Source organism: Chionomys nivalis, chromosome 1, assembly GCF_950005125.1.
Source record: "Chionomys nivalis chromosome 1, mChiNiv1.1, whole genome shotgun sequence".
Lineage (NCBI taxonomy): Eukaryota > Metazoa > Chordata > Mammalia > Rodentia > Cricetidae > Chionomys > Chionomys nivalis.
The window spans coordinates 66269886-66292093 of NC_080086.1; the positions used below are offsets into that span (position 1 = coordinate 66269886).

A 22208-nucleotide genomic window follows, 5' to 3' on the forward strand; every position below is an offset into this window, starting at 1 on the left:
TTTTATCTGTAAAGTCTTGCTTATCTCCCGAAAAGGTGCAAATGCATAGGGCAGGGAAGGACAGGAATATGGAAACTTCAGTCCCTTACCTGAAAACACCTGCCCACTTCTTCAATAGAGTCTCGCTATACTGGTCTCTGATTTCTAAAAGCATATCAAAAAGTTGATTCACAGGAAAACCATACACCTGAAAGAAAATAATTTGTTTTCAAAGGAGACTTTTTAAATAAACAAAAGTAAAATTAATTGCTAAAAGATGTCTCATTATTTAAACAATGAGAAATAACATCAGAATTGTTCATCTCTACCCTTATATCTAGTGTTTAGCACTCAAAAATTCAAAGACACATATCAAAATTACTAGGTTCAGCCATAAAAAGAAAATGATAAAAATTTAAACCAATATATAGTCTTAGATAAGTTCTTCCTATGGTAACTTACTGTCCAAAGAATTCTCCAAGAACAGAGAGAAAGTGCAGCTACTACTATCTCATTGATATCTATTTCTACTCTAATGTGGTTCAAACCAACCATCACTAAGAAACGATAGTGGAATACGCTACAAAGTACATGGGTGCTATGGTTGGAATTACAAACACTTAAAATTCTAAATTTTCAAATGATGCGAGCATTTTTTTTCCTCTGACAGAAAAAAAAAATAGGAGCTACTTAAAAGAGCAAAACTGGTCAAAATAAAGCCTTGATTACTGTTATAAAGAAGTAGAAAGATCTAGCTCTAGAAAAAGAATAAACATTAGAAACTCGACAGAGTAAGTCAGGCTTGGTAGAGAAATTCATAGCTGGTGGAATCCTCCTCTAGAAAGGCAAGTGTCAATCATGCACATACCTGGAGTGTGTCAGCAAAGAGTACAATGAGGTTCTTCAAATCTAACACAAGGTTTGGATCAGAACAGTAGGACTAAAGGAAATAGGCAAAAGGGAGAGAAATATCTCATAAAAATATTGCATTTTTACTTATGACATTGTTTAACACACCACCTGGTAATGGTACTTATTAGAGGAGTCTAACCATTTTCTGGCACAAGGTAACAACAGACTCAACCAGAGAAGAACTAAGGAGACAGAGTTTAGTAAAAAGATCTATATCTTTAGCATGTGAAAACACATTTTAAAATTCTTTAAAGAAGAAAAAAAATGGGGTCAACAAGATGGCTCAGCAATCAATAAACTAAAATACAAAAATTTTAAAAGAAATCAAAATGGATATATTATTTTAAATTGAGCAACAATAAAACACTTTGTATCAAAACTGTGGTGTGTGTCTAAAGCCATTTTCAAAATAAATGTTTATCTTTCTCTATATGCAAACATTAGAAAATACAAAATACTGAAAACAACCTGACCAAACACTGCACTGACGACACTATGGAAACTTAATGACAAATAACCATAATTATGTAATAAAATGAAATGATGATGTGAAAAAGACATAAAGATCTGATCATTTAAACCAGATAAACATAGAATCAGTAAGACAGGTAACTTAGGTAAGTCTAATTATACAAAAAGAAAAAAAGACATTAAACAGTACAAGGGATATAATATAAGCATAAATAAATAGAAAACAAAAATTGCAAATAAGTACCATATAACCTTGCCTGCACACATTGATTACTTACTTGACCTGGAAGACAGTTTCCACAAGAAGACTAAAGAGTATATGCTATTAATTTAAAATTTTATCAATTCTGATATTCCAATTTCCTCAGTTATAACTTTATTATTTGTTCTCCATGTAGCCTCTCAAGATCTGATGGTAATATGTTCAATGTCCCCATAATGAGGATGTATTTGAGTTTTTCCTATTACCATGTATTTTTTCTATGTCTATGTTACTTCTAAAGGACCCTTTTCTTTTTGATGTCAAAACTAATATCAATGAAAAATAGTTCCAATCTTCCTGCTTGAATCTGTTCTTTCTCTGCTCTCTAGACTGTTCACATTCACTTCTTTGAAAACTGCTCTAAGCAGTGTCATGGTCTAGTGCCCCCACACTTCCTGGGTTATTGACAGAAATGGACCTACTCAAGTCATCTTATTTTAAGTTTTCTATTTATAAGTTTCTAACTTCCCCAGATTTCCTTCCTTCCATGTATTTTATTGCATAAGTTCTTTCAATTCCTTGAAGTGAGCATTAAAGCCCATTATTTGAACTAACCTGAAGTGTCCATTAAATATTTCTGAATGTAATTCACCTTTTATTGGACTAATTAATGATGGCCATGATGAAGAGTCTGCATGTCTGTCCGTCTGGATTGGCTGTCAGTTTCCTCACTGTCACTCAATGAACCCTTTCCACTTTACTCTTCTATTTCTACAGGCACCAGGTTAGACACTGTATTTTCTCAATCTCAGTCACCTATTTTCCAATTACAATCCCTATTTTTTAACTATACTTCTCATATTTTCCACCTCTTTGTGACTATGGGATAAATTTCTGACTTCGACTTTGTCTTCTTGATCATGAAATGGCATGTAGTCTTATCTTGGAATTAAATTTCTGTATCTGATGCTCATAAATTTCCAAAGAACTATTTTTCTATCTTAGATTCAAGTTTATTTTGGTATCCTTCCATTATTTTCTTTTGCTTTATACTCTTTCATGTTAAGAACAGAACAATACAGCAAAGGTGGTGGCTGCAACTGCAGTAAACACTAGCTGCGTGCCAAGAACCTCTCAGATATGCTCATCGGAGCCTCAGCACTCCCACTCAGGAAAGCGTTACGACTTCAATGACAATCATTTTCTTCTCATTCCTTGCTTTTCACTTGTAGTTTTTTAATTGATGGACTTCCTTTTTAAATCTACTAAGCTCTTATTTGCTGTAGACTTGAAACATTATACATTCGTTCAATGTAAGATATATACCCTGCAAGTAATGAAACTACTGAGATACTGACTATAAATTAAACTAATAGACTAAGGAAGTTATATTTTATGCAAATATCAACAAAGTGGTATTCCAGGCATAAGAAACAGGAACAGTGAAGGACTACCGTGGACAAGTGTTCAAGGAGTGATGAGCAGCTAGCAACAAGAAAATTTGACATTTTAAAGTTTTAGTAAGTTGTCCACTATCCTACCACTAATGCCTCCACTGAGTTAAGTTTAACGGGTAGTTGGCCAGCAAAGCCTAGAGGTCTCAGCCTAGGCAAGCAGAGAGGAAGGCCAATTTAGAGCTAGAAGCAAGGAGAGTAACACTCACTACAGCAATTCTCTAGCAATATGGATAAATGTGAAGAGTACATAAATAGGGAGCACATAACAATGTACTAATGATAATATGTTGCTTTGTATACAGTGAGAATGAAGTATATAAAATACACAGAATACTGCCTGACACACAAAGAATTATGGATAGACACGAGGAGTTGTTTCTTATTGCAGATAGCATCAACAAGGCAAGCGCAGTGCTACAGAACTCAGAAGTATAAATTAATCACTTTCACAATCTCCAAACAGGGATTGCCAAAGAGATATGTGTCGAATTGAAATCAGTGCAACACCAAACACTATGCAGATTCTCAGTGGTGAGGAAGCACTTCCTGTGGTGCCCTACATACCGAGTGGGTGCGCAATGCTGCGATGGTCTTTGAAAGTGCCATTTCCCACAACTCGTCAATGTAGGCTCTATTCACTAAGCCTTGGGTTGTATGCAAAATGTGATCTTCAACTACAAAAAAGCTGAGATTAGGAAGAAAACACAGATGTCAGAGGATACAGTTGCTATAGCTTGACCACTAAGCTTTGACATTAGCAACTGCCATCTAATTCAAAGGGAATACTTTTTTCTGAAGAAAGATATTCATTATCATAAAGAAAATTACTTAACATATTGAACATGTGTCTACAATCATATTAATATCTTAGACACTCTACCAAGACGGAAGTATCATTTCTATCAACCACGAGCCCAACAATTTAAAAGAGGAAGTATATACAGCTTGTAGACCTTACTTCCAACATAGTTTTAAAATATAATACACTTCAAGAAGCTAATTTTAAGTAGAAATTTATAGATTTTTAAGAATTAAACATATAACACATCAAAATAATTCCCCTAATTAGGTCTATAACTCCAGAAACTCAGGAGGCTAAAGCAAGCTTTGCCTAAGCTACAGAATGATTTTTAAAGTAACCTTATGAAACTTTATCTTAAAATAAAAACTCAGAATAAGATATTTTTTAAAATTAAATATTTGTTTTGAATTTCCTTGTTTTAGCTTATTGTGCATTTAAAACATATCTTCAGTTACCTTGTTGCTCATTCAAATCTAAAGAAAACTTAATTAGAAGGTTTTTAAATTACTAAAACACACACACCCACACCCAAGGTCCTATGTCACATGTAGTTCAGGCTGACCTTAAACTGCCCATACAGCAAAAAATAACCTTAAACTACTGATCCTCCAGCCTCCACATTCCCAGTGCTGGGATTACAGGTGTGTGCCACCACACCTTCTTTTATGCCCTGCCGAGGATGAAAGCCATGCATGCTAGGCAATACTCTAACAATAGCTACATCCTTCAACCCTCAATGATAGGCATAATGGAGGTTACTCATTACACGGAAGCAATATAAATCTGGTGAAAGAAAGCAATGGAGGAAAGAAGGAAAGCTAGAGAAAAAGTGGGAGAAGGAAGAAGAGGTAGTCAAGTAAGCTTGATGAAATAATCAAATTCCGCTGCCTTTCTTCTAACCACGGTCACCATCTCATAGTTGGAAAAAGCTGCTTGTTTATGGGGGCCTTCATTAAGTAACCCTAACACTACTGTGTCCACTCTAGACGAGAACAACTACTTCATCCCATCCTGTGGAGTCAGCCTGGCAGCAATCTGTTTAATAAGGCTATTTTAATGTAACCGTTTTACTCACAGATTTCTGAATCATACATAGCTGTTTTCAGACTAGCACAGAACCAAATTGTTGTGACAAAATTGCTAAATTCTTCTAGGCCTAAAATATTTTACTGTCTGAAAAAATTCTTCCAATGCAGCTGATTATCTCATTCCATAATGGAACAAAGAATGAAAAAACAAAACATCAAGTATAATAACATTATGAGTCCATTTTTAATTATTTACTCATAAAAGCATCCTCCAAAAATATAATGCTAAAAAGGGTAAGCTGTACCTTTCATTGTTTGTTTTTGAAATAGCATAGCTCTGTGCAGCCCAGGATGATACTTGTCTCTTAACCTCCCCAAGCACTGACTGACAGCTGTGTTACCTTGACCCAGAAGATGTTCCTTCTAAATTATAAGAAAATAAAAATCTATTTTTTCTCTTGAATTTACCAAAAAGAATAGAAAAAAACTTCAAAAGTAAAGGTGTATCTTTTATAACTCTTACAAAAGAAGTATAGAAACTTAAATATGTACCTACCCTACAATTTGATTGAAATACTTCCTGTAGCCATCTAAAGTTTCATGCTGCAACAAAAAAAGCAAAATTACTGTTTCTGTGTTATTACTTTTAGATGTGAAAATCAGTTACTTATTCTCGGGAAGCTTAATCTCATAGACCATAGGGTAAGTATAATGATAATGCCACAATTCTACAAATTAACAATGGAAATGAGTGAACTGATATATACCTAGAACATAAAATAACAGATAGCACATTAACAGTCAAGAAACATTTACAGCCATTTTTACTTCAAGGCACATTTGCCAAAGCTGTGTCAGAATGACACCAAGCACATATAGGCAGGTGCACATGCATAAATGTACACAGACACATAGAGACACAGACAAACACACACATACACATGCATGCACAGTTAGCTACCAGGAAGAAAAAAGTAAAAGCATAGAAAGTGCAGGTAGCAAGCCTACCATGTTTGACGGAGGCTGGAGCACCAAACGAGCCTGTTTTCGCCTCTGTTTTCGGTAGTAATTTTCAAACGTTTCTCGGGCACCCTGTAAAACAAGCAAGAGGAAATAATATAATTGCACCAATTATCCTTGAAATGGGTAAGAATTGAGCAGACTTCGGGTGTAGAATTTAAAGAACACCATATATCTCAAAACCTACTATTGTAATGATGATAATCACAAATAATAAAAGCAAGTATGACCATTTATTGAACCTAATCACAAAACCCTGAAGCACAGACAGAAGTGACATTTACAACAACATGGACACAACGAAAGCTTTAGCACACTAAGGCCGGTTTCTGAGATAAGCATCCTCCTGAATATTAACCTTCATCCGGCGATGAAAGGAGACAGAGACAGAGACCCACATTGGAGCACCGGACTAAAATCTCAAGGTCCAAATCAGGAGCAGAAGGAGAGAGAGCACAAGCAAGGAACTCAGGACCGCGAGGGGTGCACCCACACACTGAGACAATGGGGGATGATCTATCGGGAACTCACCAAGGCCAGCTGGACTGGGTCTGAAAAACCATGGGATAAAACCGGACTCACTGAACATAGCGGACAATGAGGACTACTGAGAACTCAAGAACAATGGCAATGGGTTTTTGATCCTACTGCACGTACTGGCTTTGTGGGAGTCTAGGCAGTTCGGATGCTCACCTTGCTAGACCTGGATGGAGGTGGGTGGCCTTTGGACTTCCCACAGGGCAGGGAACCCTGATTGCTCTTTGGGCTGACGAGGGAGGGGGACTTGGTTGGGGGAGGGGGGAATAGGAGGCGGTGGTGATGAGGAGGCAGAAATCTTAAATAAATAAATAAATAAATAAATAAATAAATAAATAAATAATATGCCCCATTGTGACTAAATGTTCTTAACCCAAAACTTTTCTCGATCAGTAAAAGAAGCAGAAAGATCCCACGGAGACTAAGAGCACTATTTCAGACCCGGTGACTAGATTCTAACTACGGTTCTGCCTGTCTGACTCCTTGCTGCTAATTTAAATTTCACTGTCTGTTCATCTGTGCTTGTGCAGTATCCTTTTCATGTGTAAAGATTTCAACCTTGTTCCCATGCCCTGCTCAGCCTGCTTTCTGATACCGCCCAGAACCAACCACCTGTCCATGGGTGAGACCATAAGCAGTGAGCCTGGTCCTTCCACATCAATCATCAATCAAGAAAATGCCTATTTTACTCCATCAAACATTAAGTAAAATTTGGAAATTAAAACCACAAAAGAAAAAGATTTCAACCTTGTGCAGGTGCTACATGGACTTAATGAGATATGAAGCCTCACCAAAAACAAGCATTTATACATGTCCTTACTTTTTAAGATAAATCAGATGAGCTAGGTGGGAAGGAGAAAGCAGCCTCTATTCGTGCAATTATCTAGGGTGTTTTCTTCCACCACCTAAAAAGTTGAAGCTTATTCAGCATGACTTCTTTGTTATGTTCTCATCTACCTGAACTGAGAACACTAACTGAAGTTACAATCGAACAAACATACCACAGCTTGGGGTGGGTTGTGGGCAGATACCCTCTGTAAAGAGGGCAACTGCTTCTCCAGGCTGACCAGCAGCTGCTTCACTCATTCTACTGCAATGCTGAGATGGCTGCAGACAACCACAAAGAAATGTGGCATGTACCCAAAAACCTTTCTTGAAGAAACCGAAATAAAAATATTCTAATTTTTACATTTCAGGAAGTCTTACTTTTTTATGTTAAAAATGTCAAATCAGTTTAAGTCCACAGGCTAAATACAGGTCGCAAGATGAACTTGGCCCCTGGATCATGGCTATTAAGCCCTGTGACCTTAAAAACAAACACCTAAAACTGCTAAAGTGATTATCACTCTCTACAAGTACTTCTTATCTATAAAATGAAATCAAATATTAGCATGACTGTTCATCACTTTATTCATTCACCATTTAATGAGGAAGGAAATTATTCAAATTATTAAGTAACAAGTGGAAACTGCCATTTGATATGCTAAAGTTATTCCCTACTTGTAACCAACACATAGGATACTGGTGCTGTTAAATGTCAATTACATGCTGTAGACACTGGAGGGCTTTTCATTTTAAGGTTAACAGCCCTAAATGACCTTTATTATCCTAGTGTGACATTACATATTTAACATTCTTCAGAGCCAAGATACACTTAGCTGTGAATTTAGAGAAAGCCTCCATTCTAATTAGACCACCAGGCACTAATTTGATTTCTTTCTTGTAAATGACAGAGAATATACAAGAGGAAATTCTATATAAAAATCAAATTCATTTTCTTTCTAATATTCCTTCAATAGAAAAAGGACCAACTTATCTAATAAGTCTGGCTTCCAAGTTTACAAAGGTGAGTTGGATTACCCCTGGTGGCTATTAAATAATTCACCCGTAATAAGTCTATTCCTTCTGCCAATTTTATCAACTTGGTGTCTAAAGGCAAATTTAAGAAGCAGGCATTTGCCCAGTCTAGTCTGAGTAACTGGTGCAGTACTTCCCCATTCAGAAACAGGGCTTCATTTTAGCTCCAAACTCTGAATCACTAACAGATTCTATAGTTTTGAAAAAGAGGAGAAGGGAGGGACAGAAAGGATTAGTTTACTGACAGAAAATGTTTGGGGAGCAGGTGGGACCTAACATTTATACAAATTGAAAGAATTAGAGCTGGCGGCAGGGGGGGGGGGCAGCACACGCCTTTAATCCCAGCACTTGGGAGGCAGAGGCAGACGGATCTCTGTGAGTTGGAGGCCAGCCTGGTCTACAAGTGCTAGTTCCAGGACACAGGCTCCAAAGCCACAGAGAAACCCTGTCTCAAAAAAAACAAGAAAGAAAGAAAAGAAGGGAGAAAGAAGGGAGGGAGGGAGGGAGGGAGGGAGGGAGGGAGGGAGGGAGGGAGGGAGGGAAGGAAGGAAGGAAGGAAGGAAGGAAGGAAGGAAGGAAGGAAGGAAGGAAGGAAGGATAGAAGGAAGGAAGGATAGAAGGAAGGAAGGATAGAAGGAAGGAAGGATAGAAGGAAGGAAGGATAGAAGGAATGAGGGAGGGAAAAAGACAGAGAGAGAAAGGAAAGAAAAAAGTAAGCCAGGTAAAAGAATATTCCTAGAAGTACATACACTGAGACTCAAAGAAAATAACCCATCATACATACTAAGAACCTAAAGGAAGTTCTCCATGGTGAGGTAGAGGAATAGCTAAAGACAAGTCTAGAGGAATTTGTAAATTATTTCTCAACAGCTATAATAATAGGAAGACATTCTTACATTTTGGAACTCAGAGTATAGAGACTAGAATGAAGAGGAAGAATGAGATTCCAAGAGGTCAGTAAGAAGTGCGATACAGTGGCACACGCCTGCTGTCCGACAATGGGAAGCCTGACAGGCAGGAGAATCATGACCAAGTTGGGCTACATGACAAGACCATGGCTCTCCCTCCGTGAGGGAGGGAGGGAGGGAGGGAGGGAGGGAGGGAGGGAGGGAGGGAGGGAGGGAGGGAGGGAGGACAGACAGTTCTGAGATGCATTTAAAGGCACATGAACAAAGTAGAGATGTTGTGATAAAGAATAGGAGCTCACACACCATTTCTATCTTGGGTTAACAGTTTGATGGCATCTCATTTAAAAAAAGGAACACAGGGGAAAGGATATAGTGCATTTTCATTGTGCAAAAACTCTGAACTTGCAAATTCATCACTTGTTAAAAGTTAGCTAAACTACAAAATCAATACTCAAGAGCCTGTTCAAAAATTTTCATAGCTATGTGAAGAATTTCTAAAACTTCAAATTATCCAATGCACATCTTCTTACTTAAGGTCAAACAAGGCAATATGCCACCTTTTGTTTCAGGTCAAATACTGTAAACCTGTATCACTTTCATGGCCTATCCAATGCCACATTCTATGTATGCATTTTTGTGCTTTTTGTTCATTATTCTGCCCTTTAAAAGGGCCCTTACCTGTAACAAATAAAATGTTATCCAGTGTTCCTAAGCTCAAAAAGGCTTACAATGTGATTTATAGAGAAAACCTGTGTGTTAGATAAGCTTTCTGCAAACATTCTTATAGTGTAATTGGCTGATATGATTTAATATACTGACACCAATAGTATATTAAAGAAGATATCTCTTTGTTTTGCTTGTAGTAGAGGGTGTTGTTTTGACATAAGCTCTCATGTAGCTGAGGATGGCCATGAACTGATCTTCCTGGCCCCACCTTTTAGGTGTCAAACACCTAATCAGTGTTTTATTAAACTAATACAAGTGACAAATCTTTACATGGTTAAAGATCACTGTCCCACGTATGGATGCCTTTCCTCATACTGATAAAATGTATACCATATCTAGTTAGCCATCCATATATGTGGGTTATGTATCTGTAGTTTCAACCAAGTATGGATCACAAATATTCCAAAATGAAAAAGAGGTAAATGGTAAACTGGCTCAGCAGGTTATATCTAAGCCAGACAACTTCAGTCCAATCCTTGGAGTCCCACATGCAGGAAGGAGAGAACTGATTTCCAAACTGTCCTAAGATCAGCATAGAATACTGTGGCATGTGTCTACACACTCATGCAAGGGGGAGGGGGGAGATAAATATAATAGATTTTCTTTAAATATTTAGAAATCCATCAGAACTGTACACATAACATATGCAGGTTGTTTCCCATGTCACTATTCCCTAAACAGTAAGTGTATCAATTCCTTATGAAGACTTGCATTGTGTTAGACACCATGACTAACATGGAGGTGACTTACAGTGTCTGGAGGATATGCACAGGTGACCGACAAAGCCACAGAGACTGTTTTTGACAGTAAGGCAAGGAAAATACCTCATGGATCCTATGGAACAACCAAGTACAAACACCTATTTCATGTAGTTACTACGTCTCATGTCTTAAAATGATAATGGAATTTTTGTGTAGTGTTATAGAAATGGTAAAAAGCTGACATCAAGAAGCCGCATCATGTGGGCAATAATTCTACAAAGTATGCAAAAGAGGGCAGACACTATATCCTCTTCGATGGCATACTGACTAGGACATTGGCTGACTTCACAAGTCTTAACTGAGCAGTTCTTTCTATGGTATGCTGACTATGAAAGACTTTTTTACTAATCACTGTAAAGAAAATAACCCTCAGACTAAGAAATAACAAAACACCTAAACAAAGAACAAAGGAGTGAACAGAAGAAGGGAAATGCACACCGCTGTTCTTCCGGCTTGTCCACAGGAAGCAATATCTCCATCTGGGCAAAGCCTGTGATGTCAGCACCTGCCTGCGGCTGGGACACTCTTTTAACTGCCACAGCGACCACGTGTAGACAGGTTCATTCAGAGTTTTAAAAAAAAAACTTAAAGGGCTATTTTAATTTGTGTCCGTCTGTAAAGGGGAGCACTCTTCCTAGGGCCCCATAATGATGTTCAGCGGGATATTACACTTCACCAGATGGCTAATTTGCACAGCAGGCCCAAAGCAGGGTTTCTTTCATTAGAACTGCCCTAAATTTCAGACTGCAGGAACATATGTAAAGAACAACCCCAAGATGCCCCCTATTGCTTAAATCTAGAAACATTCTGTTCCCAGATGTAAAGCCCCATTCAGAGTATTCCCCCAGCAAGGTCACTCAGGAGTCACGACGGTGTGTGTCACAACTCTGGAAACCTATTTTAAAGGTCAGAAAACTGCTTTCATTTCAAAAGCCACAACAATGTGACAATGTTAAAACATCTTAGAAAATAAGCTATGAAGAAAGGGTAATTTCTCTTCAAGACAATTTATCATTAAAAACATCATTTTTTCCAAATGCTTCCACTTTTTATTTTATTCAAAATAAATTTTATTTTATTCAAAAATGAATCTACATAAACTTCTGACCCTTCTAGGAAAGAGCACAGGCAGTCTGATGTTCTGGCAGAGTCCTATTTATTTTTCAGATGCCCATATAACCAGTGTTTGTCTTGGCATTTCCTCCTGCAGCGATACCCAGGCAGGAGGCACGGAAGAGCATCCCCTCTGGGGTTTAAACATAGAAAAGAAAAAATCCTGAGGTCTAATGATTATGGAGCAGTCTGTGCTTTTGAAGAATGTAAACATCATGATTAACAATCTTGGCCTTTATAATTAGCTTCCCCGATCCACGACAGAGTGTTAATTTATTAAATATTTTCACAAAGAGTCTTTTATTATCAGATTCAGTTCAGCTGGCTCCTTTCAGAGCATTACCAATTACAACCAATAAAGCTCTAATTGATGACTGCTTTTTATAACCTTTGACCTAAGATGATAAACAGTTGTACCTTAAAGTGAAAGGGTAAACCTCAAAGGGAAGGGTGTCTTAATCATGCTTAGTAAACCAAACCGCTTAGAATTACAACCTACTTACCTGGCAAGAGCAAAAATGCAGACTTCCTCTGTGATTAGGGGAATTGATCAGGCAAAGATTTGAATTTCACTTATAAGGTTAAGTGTTCCTTTTGCTACAAAATCCCTAACCTGAATAATCTGTATATAACTGTGCACTTTATAGACTAATGACTTAAAGAGCCAATCCAGTTCAGGAAAATTAACAAGAAAAAACTTAGTACATGAAAGAATTAATGCAGACAATTAAAACTTAAATTACTCTACACTTTTAAAAACAATATTATATGAGTTACATTGCCCCCACTCCAAATCCCACCTTTTTATTTCAAAGTCTCTAACATACCAGAACAACCAAGGATATGTAAGAAGGTGGTTAAGCTAAACTGTTAAACCAATAAGAAGACACAAAAAATGTCTAAGAGAATTTTCCATACACAAAAAGTAAGGACAGTCATTCTTTCCATTAGAAAGAAATGGATCCAAAAGAAAATGGGGGCATTTCTGCATTCTCTCCGAGGAATAATTCCCAAAGCTGATAATCATCAAAAGGACTAAATAAACACCTAATTTCACAGTGTAATTTTTTTTTTTGCTTGTTTTTTTTGAGACAGGGTTTCTCTGTGTATCTCTGGCTGTCCTGGACTCGCTCTGTAGACCAAGCTGACCTTGAACTCACAGAGAGCTGCCTGCCTCTGCCTCCTGAGTCCTGGGATTAAAGTAATGTGCCACTACCACCCAGCAGCACAGTGTAATTTTTAAGGAAAGTCTCTTATACCCTAACTCATTTGTGTTAATCTTCTAAAATGTTAAGGTGTTTTACAATTTGAAAATTGAAACTTCTCCAAACAAGTCTCCTTCCTACTCTGCTTCATTTGTCAAAAATGAATAGAGCCTCTGCTTAAGAGCTAATTGGGAAATGTGGCTTTTAAAAATATAAATAAATAACCATCTTCGTATAAATGAAGGTAATGAAAGACTGGCAACAGTTCTCATAAATGAAAAGTAAGGGATTTAACATAGAAGGTGCAATATAAACTTTTTATACAAAGAGTCAGACAGCTTCAAAGTGACTCCCCAGATAGCTACAAGAAAGTTAATGCTAGAAGAAACACAAAATCTGAGGTTCAAAGTACATTATAAACAAAGTTATACACATTATTATGATGCACAAATGTATGTAATGGATCCTTTATTGAAGACACATGGTGCCTCCTGAAATTTTAAAACACATTACACACACACACACACAGCCTTTGTGTACTTAAGTGAGGATTGGAAAGTTTTGTTCAAATCAATCTTATCCCCTGACATACAGAGAGATGCTCTATAGAAACAGACAAATTTAGAATCTAAGAATATATAATCTGTCATACTGATATTCAATAGCTCCTAAAAATTAAGCAGAATGACTAAACGTAAACCAAATGGAAATATGTTTATACTTGGTAAATAATATAAGAAATAAGAAAAAAAAAGAGAGGTAAAAGTTGATCAAAATGTTCCACTGGAACTTTGGTTGAACTTTCCTATCTTGAGAATTCTACATCAACATACCGATGCAATAAGAGAGACAAAACACCAGCACACTTCACCTGTTCCCCTCATCAGCAAACATCTTAGAGAACTATTACATCATGAAAGGATATTTACAATGACATAACCATGATGTACATTTTCAAAAGTGTAAGGATCTCCCAAGTTCCCTTTTACAGCTCTGACTGCCCTCTGACCCTGTACCACATAGTTCTTGGTAACCACTAACTGGATCTCAATTCTAGAATTTTGTCATTTACATTATGGATCAGGGAGATGAATAAGCAAATAAAGTACCTTCTATGCAAGTATGAGGGCTGAATCACCAGAACCCACATACATATCCAGTGGGCTTGGTGGCTTACCTGTAATTTCACAAACAGGGAATCTCTGGGATTAGCTGACTAGCTAGACTAACAAAGTAAACAAGCTCTGGACTCAAAGCAGAGATCCTGCCTCATTGAAAATGGAGAGTGATACAGGAAGGTTCTTATGTCAGCCTAGTCCTCCACACTCATACATCGACACATGCACAGGCTGTGCCCATCCACACTCATGAACACACATACACAGGAGCATGCGCACTACATACAATCACATGACAAAAAACTATAATGTTTATTTAATAGAATCATGAGATTTTTACCTTCTAGGACTGCCTTATTCACCTGCAAAATTCTCCAGGTCAAGGACATGTCAATGTGCTTTTCTTTCTATTGCTAAGGAATAATCCACCACTTAATTAACCACTCACTTAGTGTGACTCCATTATGAATAATGCTGCTATAAATATCCTTGTAAAGATGGTAGTCCAGAAGGAATAAATGACCAAGAGTGCCTTTTGGTTATACTTTAAGTTTGGAAAAGCGGTATGTTGATTTCCAGAGTAATTATATAATTTAATCCCCACTAGAATCTTTGCCATAATTTGCCAGTACATAATTTGTACATAACATAGGATATTGGCACTTTGCATACTGGACATTTACCAATTTCAGGGAAGTATGGACTGTACAACTTTTTAAAGTCTTACCAAATTATACTAGGTATTCATTCTTCCATAAGAAAAATTTGCATGAATTTCAAAATTAAAATACACGGCATTTATATAAATTTAGTAGAAATATATGAATCAACAATAACATTAACATAAGTTAAGCAGGATATTCCAGTTCTAAGTATTTTACCAAGACAAAGTTGTATCTAGGCCCATTAAAAAGACTTGCCTGAATAAGAACAATACTGAAGCTTTACAGTAGAAATAGCTCAATGTCCCTCACTATTCACAAAAATAAAAATAAGCAAATTGCTGAGACATGCAACAAGAGGCATGATTTGCTAAACATGCATCCCAACCAAAAATATTGGCCTCAATCAGTACAAACATTTCCTGCATATATAAAAAGTGATGTCTAGCCTCTAGCTGCAGGCAACAGTGATTTTAAGTGAAAACAATACAATATTAATCCTAACCCAGAACTGTTGGGAATAAACAAGTCAGTTCTCATATTCTTTTTTTAAGAAATGCCAAATAATTATTACCTTTTCTAAGGGGTCACATGTGAGACAATTTTAAATGTGCATGCCTTTTAAAAGGCTTTAATAATTCTAACTAAATACTCATCAAAGTAGTGAGTAGATAAAAATATCTAAAATATCCATAGCTAAAGGAGTTTGAGTTCCAGTTCCAATCCTGAGTTAGAACCCTGGTTTAAGCCCTAGTTACATGATTAGAAGCAATTTATTTACTATCTCAAAAGTACCTCAACTGGAGGAATGAGAATACAAGCAAAGAGGTCAAGACCATGATTGGAGATACCCACTGAAACAGCTTACCTAAGCTAATGGAAGCCTTTCAACTCCCAACTCAGGCCTGACAGCAAGAAAACCAGCATAGGACCAAACTAGGCCCTCTGAACGAGGGTGACAGTTGCATAGCTGGGGCAGACTGTGGAACCACTGACAGTGAGACCAGGATTTAGCTTTACTGCTTGTTCTGGCTTTTTGGGACCCATTCTCTCTGGAGAGATTCCGAGCTCAGCCTAGATAGTGAGAAGGGCCTTGGTCCTGCCTCAAAGCAATGAGCTAGACTTTGTTGACTTCCCATGGGAAGCCTTGCCCTCTCTGAGGAGTAGATAGGTGATGGAAGAGAGGATGGGGGGGAGTGGAGGGATCAGGAGGAGGGAGGGAGGAGGAACTAGATTTGGCATGTAAAATGAGAAAAGGTAGCTTTTTTAAAAGAATAAGTTAAAAGAAAAAAAGTGCCTCAACTGTATCACCTGTAAAATATATACTGCCAGGGTTATAAAATGAAGATTAAATAATACAACCTACACAGAACAGCAGCCTACAGACTGGGAAAAGATCTTCACCAGTCCTACGCCTGATAGAGGGCCCATCTCCAAAATATATAAAGAACTCAAAAAACTAGGCATCAAAAATCAAATAATTCAATTTAAAAACGGGGTACAGATCTAAACATAGAATTCTCAACAGAAGAATCTCTTACAGCAAAGATCTGAACATCCTTAGCCATCAGGGAAATGTAAATCAAAATGACTGAGATTCCATTTGTCAGAATGGCCAAAGTCAAAAACACTGATAACAGCATATGCTAGAGAGGATGTGGAGCAAGAAGAACACCCCTCCACACTGCTGGTCAGAGTGCAAACTTGTTCAGGCACTTTGGAAATCAGTGTGGCAGCTTCTCAGAAAATTGGGAACCTATAATCAAGACCCAGCTATACAACTCTTGGGCATACACCCAAAAGACTCTCCATCATAACACAAGGATACTTGCTTAACTGTGTTCATAGCAGCATTATTTATAATAGCCAGAACCTGGAAACAACCCAGATGCCCCTCGACCACATAATGGATAAAGAAAATGTGGTACATTTACATAATGGAGTATAACTCAGCAGTAAAAAAAAGAAAAATAACACCAAGACATTCAAAGGCAAATGGATGGAACTAGAAAAAAATCACCCTGAAAGACAAACATGGTTTATATTCACTCATAAGTGGATATTAGCTGTAAAGTAAAGGATAACCACGTGACAATTCGGTCCAAGAGAGGCTAAGTAACAAGGAGAGAACAAAGAGAGATACATGGATTTCCCTGGGAAGGGGAAATAGAAGAGATCTCTTGAGTGGACTCGAGGAGGGTGGCAATGGAAACATGAGGGATCCGGTGGTGGGTGATGCAGGGAGACAGTACTGAAAGATGTCTTTATATGAGAGGCATTTTGGGGTCCGGTAGAAACCTGGTGCAAGAAAAACATCCACAAATCTACAAGGATGACCCCAGTTAGCTAATACTCCTAACAATACTGAACTGGCCATCTCCTGTGATCAGATTGGTGACTGCCCCAGTTGTCATCAAAGAGCCTTCATCCAATAACTGATGCAGACAGATGCAGAGACCCACAGCCAAGCACTGGGCCAAGCTCAGGGAATCCTGCTGAAGAAAGGATTGTACAAGCCAGTAGGTTAGGGGGTGATGGGTATCAAGGTCATCACAAGAGAACCCACAGAAACAACTAAACTGAGCTCATAGAAGCTCATAGAGACCAACAACTAGGGATTCTGCATGGGACCAACTTAGACCCTCTATTAACTGCGACAGCTGTGTAGCTAGGTCTACTTATGGGACTCCTAGCAGTGGGAGGAGGGCCTGTCCTTAATACTTTGGCTGGTTTGGGGAACCTAGTCCTCATAGTGGTCACTTTGCCTAGCCTTGATAAAAGAGCTTAATCCTACCTCAATTTGATATGCCATGCTTGGTTGATACCCATAGGAAGTCTGCCCCTCTGAGAAGAAACAGAGGAGGAGTGGATTGGGGGATGGGCAGAGTAGAGGTTGGGGGAAGAAGAGAAGAGGAGGGAAGGGAAACTTCAGTGGGGATGTAAAATAAATGAATAAATTTAATAAAAATAATAATATAAAGGAAAAATACAACTTATACAAACCACATGCTATGGTACACAGCTTTTAGGAATTTCTTGCTAAATAAAGTCATTAGCATCACCCTCATCATAAGCTCTTATAATTAGCATTCCTTCCCTCTTGATGCAGCATCATATAAATATAAAAAACAGTAATATGAATCTATTTGTACAAAGAAATATTTGTGATATATGTAGTTAAGTATGATATTATTACAATTAATTGCTTATAAAAGAACATCAAATGTCTCTGGAAACAATGAATAACAGGAGGCCAATGAAACTGTGGTGAAACTCTTAAGTCACTTAGTTTCTTCAAATTTTTTCTGTTTTATTTTAAAACAATGAACAAGGACATATAGAAAAGGCACGAAGGTGTTTCCTTAGTTACCTTTTCTGTAACACAGGATCTGTCTCACAGGAATTGACATGTCTCCTGGATAATTCCACTGGATTGGGATCAAAAGAGTCTAAAGGAGATAACGGGTAGTGACTGGCACACACTCTGCCTGATACTGAGCTAAAGAACACAGAAAAGGAATAAAAGTGCTTCCTGGAAGTTGATAGGTGGGCACTGAAGTGAATCCTGTACTGTGTCGAGTGTTAGCCAGGGCAAAAGTTAGCAGAGCTGGTACCAGGAGGAGAACTCCCCGTCCTAGAAGCTTTGGTAACCCTGAGATCAATATCCTTTTGTCATTCCCAACACAGTAGCTGGCCATCTAGCAATACCCCAACCCAGAAAGTACTGAATACACAACTTCAGGATCATTAAGTGGTGCACAGTAGAAATTTTCAAAAGAGCATGGTTTAGGGGGCTTGAGAGATGGCTCAGAGATTAAGAGCACTGGCTGCTCTTCCAAAGGTCCTGAGTTCAACTCCCAGCAACCACATAGTGGTTCACAACCATCCAAGATGAGATCTGGTGCCCTTTTCTGGCCTGCAGGCATATAGAACACTATATACATAATACATAAATCTTTTTTTTAAAAAAAAAAAAGAGCATGGTTTAAATGGCCAAATATCTAAAGGGCTCTACTAAAAGAATAATAGAGCTACGCCTGGAAAGAAGGGAAATTTTTGCTATTTTTCTGAATGGGAAGGTCTACTTGAAGTAAGAGCCTGGAACAAACTGCACACTAATCTGGCATAATAAAGAACCATTTGGCAAGCTGTGAAAGGAAAACCTACCCTAAGAGTAGTCCAGAACAACTCTGGCCCAGACTAACTGGGCTGGCAGTGACATTCTTAAAATAGCACCTGAAACTCCCCACTTGATTTTCCCAAGCCAGACGTAAAGAGAGAGCAACAGAGAGAAACATAAATTTCAATTAAAAACAATCCTGACAAGCCCAAAGCTACGTCAACACTAGCACATTACTAGCATCCTCATGGACAACCCTCCCAATCTTAGGAGAAAATAACTCAACGTATTCTTTCTGCTCAGCACCCCACCCTACCCATTCACTGTCTATGTCGAGACCGACGTACTTTAATAGACTGCCTTTCTTTAGTTCTATACATCTGAATTCCAAGTCATTGCCAGTGTTAGAGAGTAGGATATGACTACTATTTTCAGTCTTTCCATAACCACTGAGAGCATTATTTTATAACTTTTATAAATAACTTTCTCAAACTCCAAAGACAAGAATTAATGCAAAATATACCATGGATTTATATTTCAGGGATAGCGCAGAATATATTATTATCAAAAAGCCTTTTTTTATCCAACCGTACAGCATTTTCTCTACAATGGAAACATCAATGATACATTAGAAAAGTATATTTCAAATTTAACTCCTAAGCTCAAGACTGGGCTTCAGTTTTGCCAATAACTCTGTGATCCTCTGGGCAGTTCAGCTGGTTTTACTAACCCTCAATTCGGCTCACAGGCTGGTGCCATGAAGCTCCGTTGGGATTAGCCGTGTGTGAAAGTGCTACTGGAAATCACAGAGCGGCTAAGGGTGAACAGGCAGAGCAGTGGAGGATGCTGACTATAACACCTAGAGCTGTAACTAAACTCTGAAATTAAGGAAAGTTTTATTTGGTTCTTACCTATTTCATTCTTTCAAGAACTCAAGACACAGATATAAAACTAAAACATACACAGAATAGTCTGTGCTTGCTGATAAAACAAAGGGCATTTCACAGAGGTTGGAGAAAATAAGATTAAGAATGAATAATACCAGACATCAAACCTCCATAGATCCCTGAACACTGCACTGTATTTTTATTCTACCTATTTTCTTCTCTTCTATGTTCCTCATGCTAAGACATTGAGGATGAGGATCTAGATGGTCAAGTCTGTCCTAGCATCTGGTATTGTCAACTTCCTGACTTTGCTGGGAAACTCTAAAGTTTAGTTAAACAGTAGGGTATTTGCTGTGGCAAAGGGTCAATACCATGATACGGAAAGCAAGCTAGAGGGAGCTCATTGACTCTGAACGGAGAGCTGTGGAGCCTACATGGGACTTAACTAGGTCCTCTGAATGTGGGTGACAGTTCTGTAGCTTGGGCAGTCTCTAGGCCACTGGCAATGGGCCAGAATGTGTCCCTGATGCATAAGTCTCTAGGCCACTGGCAGTGGAGCCAGAATGTGTCCTTAGTGAATGAACTGGCTTTTTGAAGCCCATTCCCTATGAAGAGATACCTTGATCAGCCTTGATACAGAGGGGAGAGGTTTGGTACTGCCTCACCTTGACGTACCACACCTTGTTGACTCCTATAGCAAGGCTTATCCTTTCTGAGGAGTGGGTGGGGGGTTGGGTGGGGGAAAGATGGAATGGGGGACAGGGAGCAGAAAGAGGCAAGGAAAGGGGAACCTGGTTAGTATGTAAAACCAGTTAAAAATAATTTTAAAGTTTTACAAATTCCAGATTTACAAAAAAATAAAGAGTAACAGATATATGAGATATATGTGATAAGAAAACAGAATGGGGGCTACATAGGGAAGGAAGGGAATCAGCAGGTATGAGGGAGAGGGAAATTAAAACAAAATATAATGACATATGTACATAAATGGTATGAAGAAACCTAATAATTCAATAATAAGAAAGAAACCTTCATTTATTATGGTAGCCATTTCATGTCCTATGTTAATTTTTAATCTAAAAATATATGAAAACTTTATCTCTTCAGGGTATGAAAAGACATACTAGAAAATAAGCATTTTCAGACCGACTGGCTTTTCCCAATAAATACACTGCAACGCCAGTGAGAACAAAATAACAAACATGCCAGGCAAGGCCCACTCAGACTTTAACACCAGTACCCAGAAGGCAAAGACAAGAAGCCAGCTGTGCTAGAGCTGGCCTGTTTCTAAAGAGACAAGGAAAAAAGAAAAAGAGAGAAGGAAGGAGTAAGGAATGGGGGGTATTTCTCACTCTGGATAGCTCTTATGGAGCTGGCACTGTCCAGAATTGTAGTAGGAGCCGTGGGGCTGCATCCTGCCACCTGGCTAGCTTTACCCGAAATAATTACATGGAAACTGTATTCTTTTAAACACTGCTTGGCTCATTAGCTCTAGCCTCTTACTGGCTAATTCTCACATCTTCAGTAACCCATTTCTAATAATCTGTGTAGCACCACGAAGTGGTAGCTTACCAGGAAAGATCTTAACCTGCGTCTGTGTCGGAGAGGAGAATCATGGCGACTGACTAATTCGGCTTCTTTCTCCCAGCATTCTGTTCTGTTTATTCTGCCTATATAAATTCTGCCCTATCAGGCCAAGCAGTTTTCTTTATTAATTAACAAATGAAAGAAACAGATAGACAAATGATACTCCCACATCATTTCCCCTTTTTCTGTTTAAACAGAAAAGAAAGGCTTTAACTTTAACATAGTAAAATTGCATATAACAAAACAGTTATCAAGTAAGAATTACAGTTACAATATTTAGATCTACTTTATCTTTTATCATAACTAAGGAAAACTATAACTATCCATTCTTCAACTCCATCAAAGACTCCAGAAAGATATAAAACTACCTAAGTAAACAAGAGGTAAGCAACTTCCAAAACTCTAGAAATGACAGAGACATCTCGCTGCCTGACAGTCATCCAAAGTTCTTTTGTATTGTTGGGGCATCCATCTTCAGCCTACAGGCCATAGTATCCAGCAGACGTTTCCATGAAGCAGGAAATTTCAAAGACAGTTCAGTCACTATCTGCTGTGTTCTGCAGATTGTCTCGCAGACTCTTTCATGAGTCAGGAACCCCGAAAGACCATATCACCTTTAGACAAGTTTAGCAGTCCTCTCTCTGCGGGTTCTCTGTGTCCAGTTTGTGCAACAGTCTAGGCAAGAGCAGTTTCTTGCCCAAATGGCTATCAAACTCCATAAGGAGCCTCTTCGATGCCCATCCTCCTCTTGAAGTAGCTGGTGCTGCCAGCAGCAGATGTGTCTCATTGTCATGAAAAGCCCTAAGTTATTAAAACATTAAATGCCATATTCTGTAGTCTTTGAAAGATATGAAGA

The 22208-nt window shown here is 38.2% G+C and overlaps 1 protein-coding gene across 3 annotated transcripts in view; it reads right to left on the reverse strand.

The window, feature by feature from the left end:
- Exoc6b (exocyst complex component 6B) overlaps nt 1–22208 on the reverse strand; it is a 514534-nt gene that overhangs the window by 252383 nt on the left and 239943 nt on the right. For all 3 annotated transcript variants that reach the window (XM_057789522.1, XM_057789516.1, XM_057789518.1), the window contains 5 exons: nt 5860–5943; nt 5408–5454; nt 3586–3706; nt 848–919; nt 90–187 (listed from right to left, as the gene is read on the reverse strand). In XM_057789522.1, coding sequence (XP_057645505.1) covers nt 90–187; nt 848–919; nt 3586–3706; nt 5408–5454; nt 5860–5943 — 422 coding nt within the window. The remainder of the gene's footprint in view (nt 1–89; nt 188–847; nt 920–3585; nt 3707–5407; nt 5455–5859; nt 5944–22208) is intronic.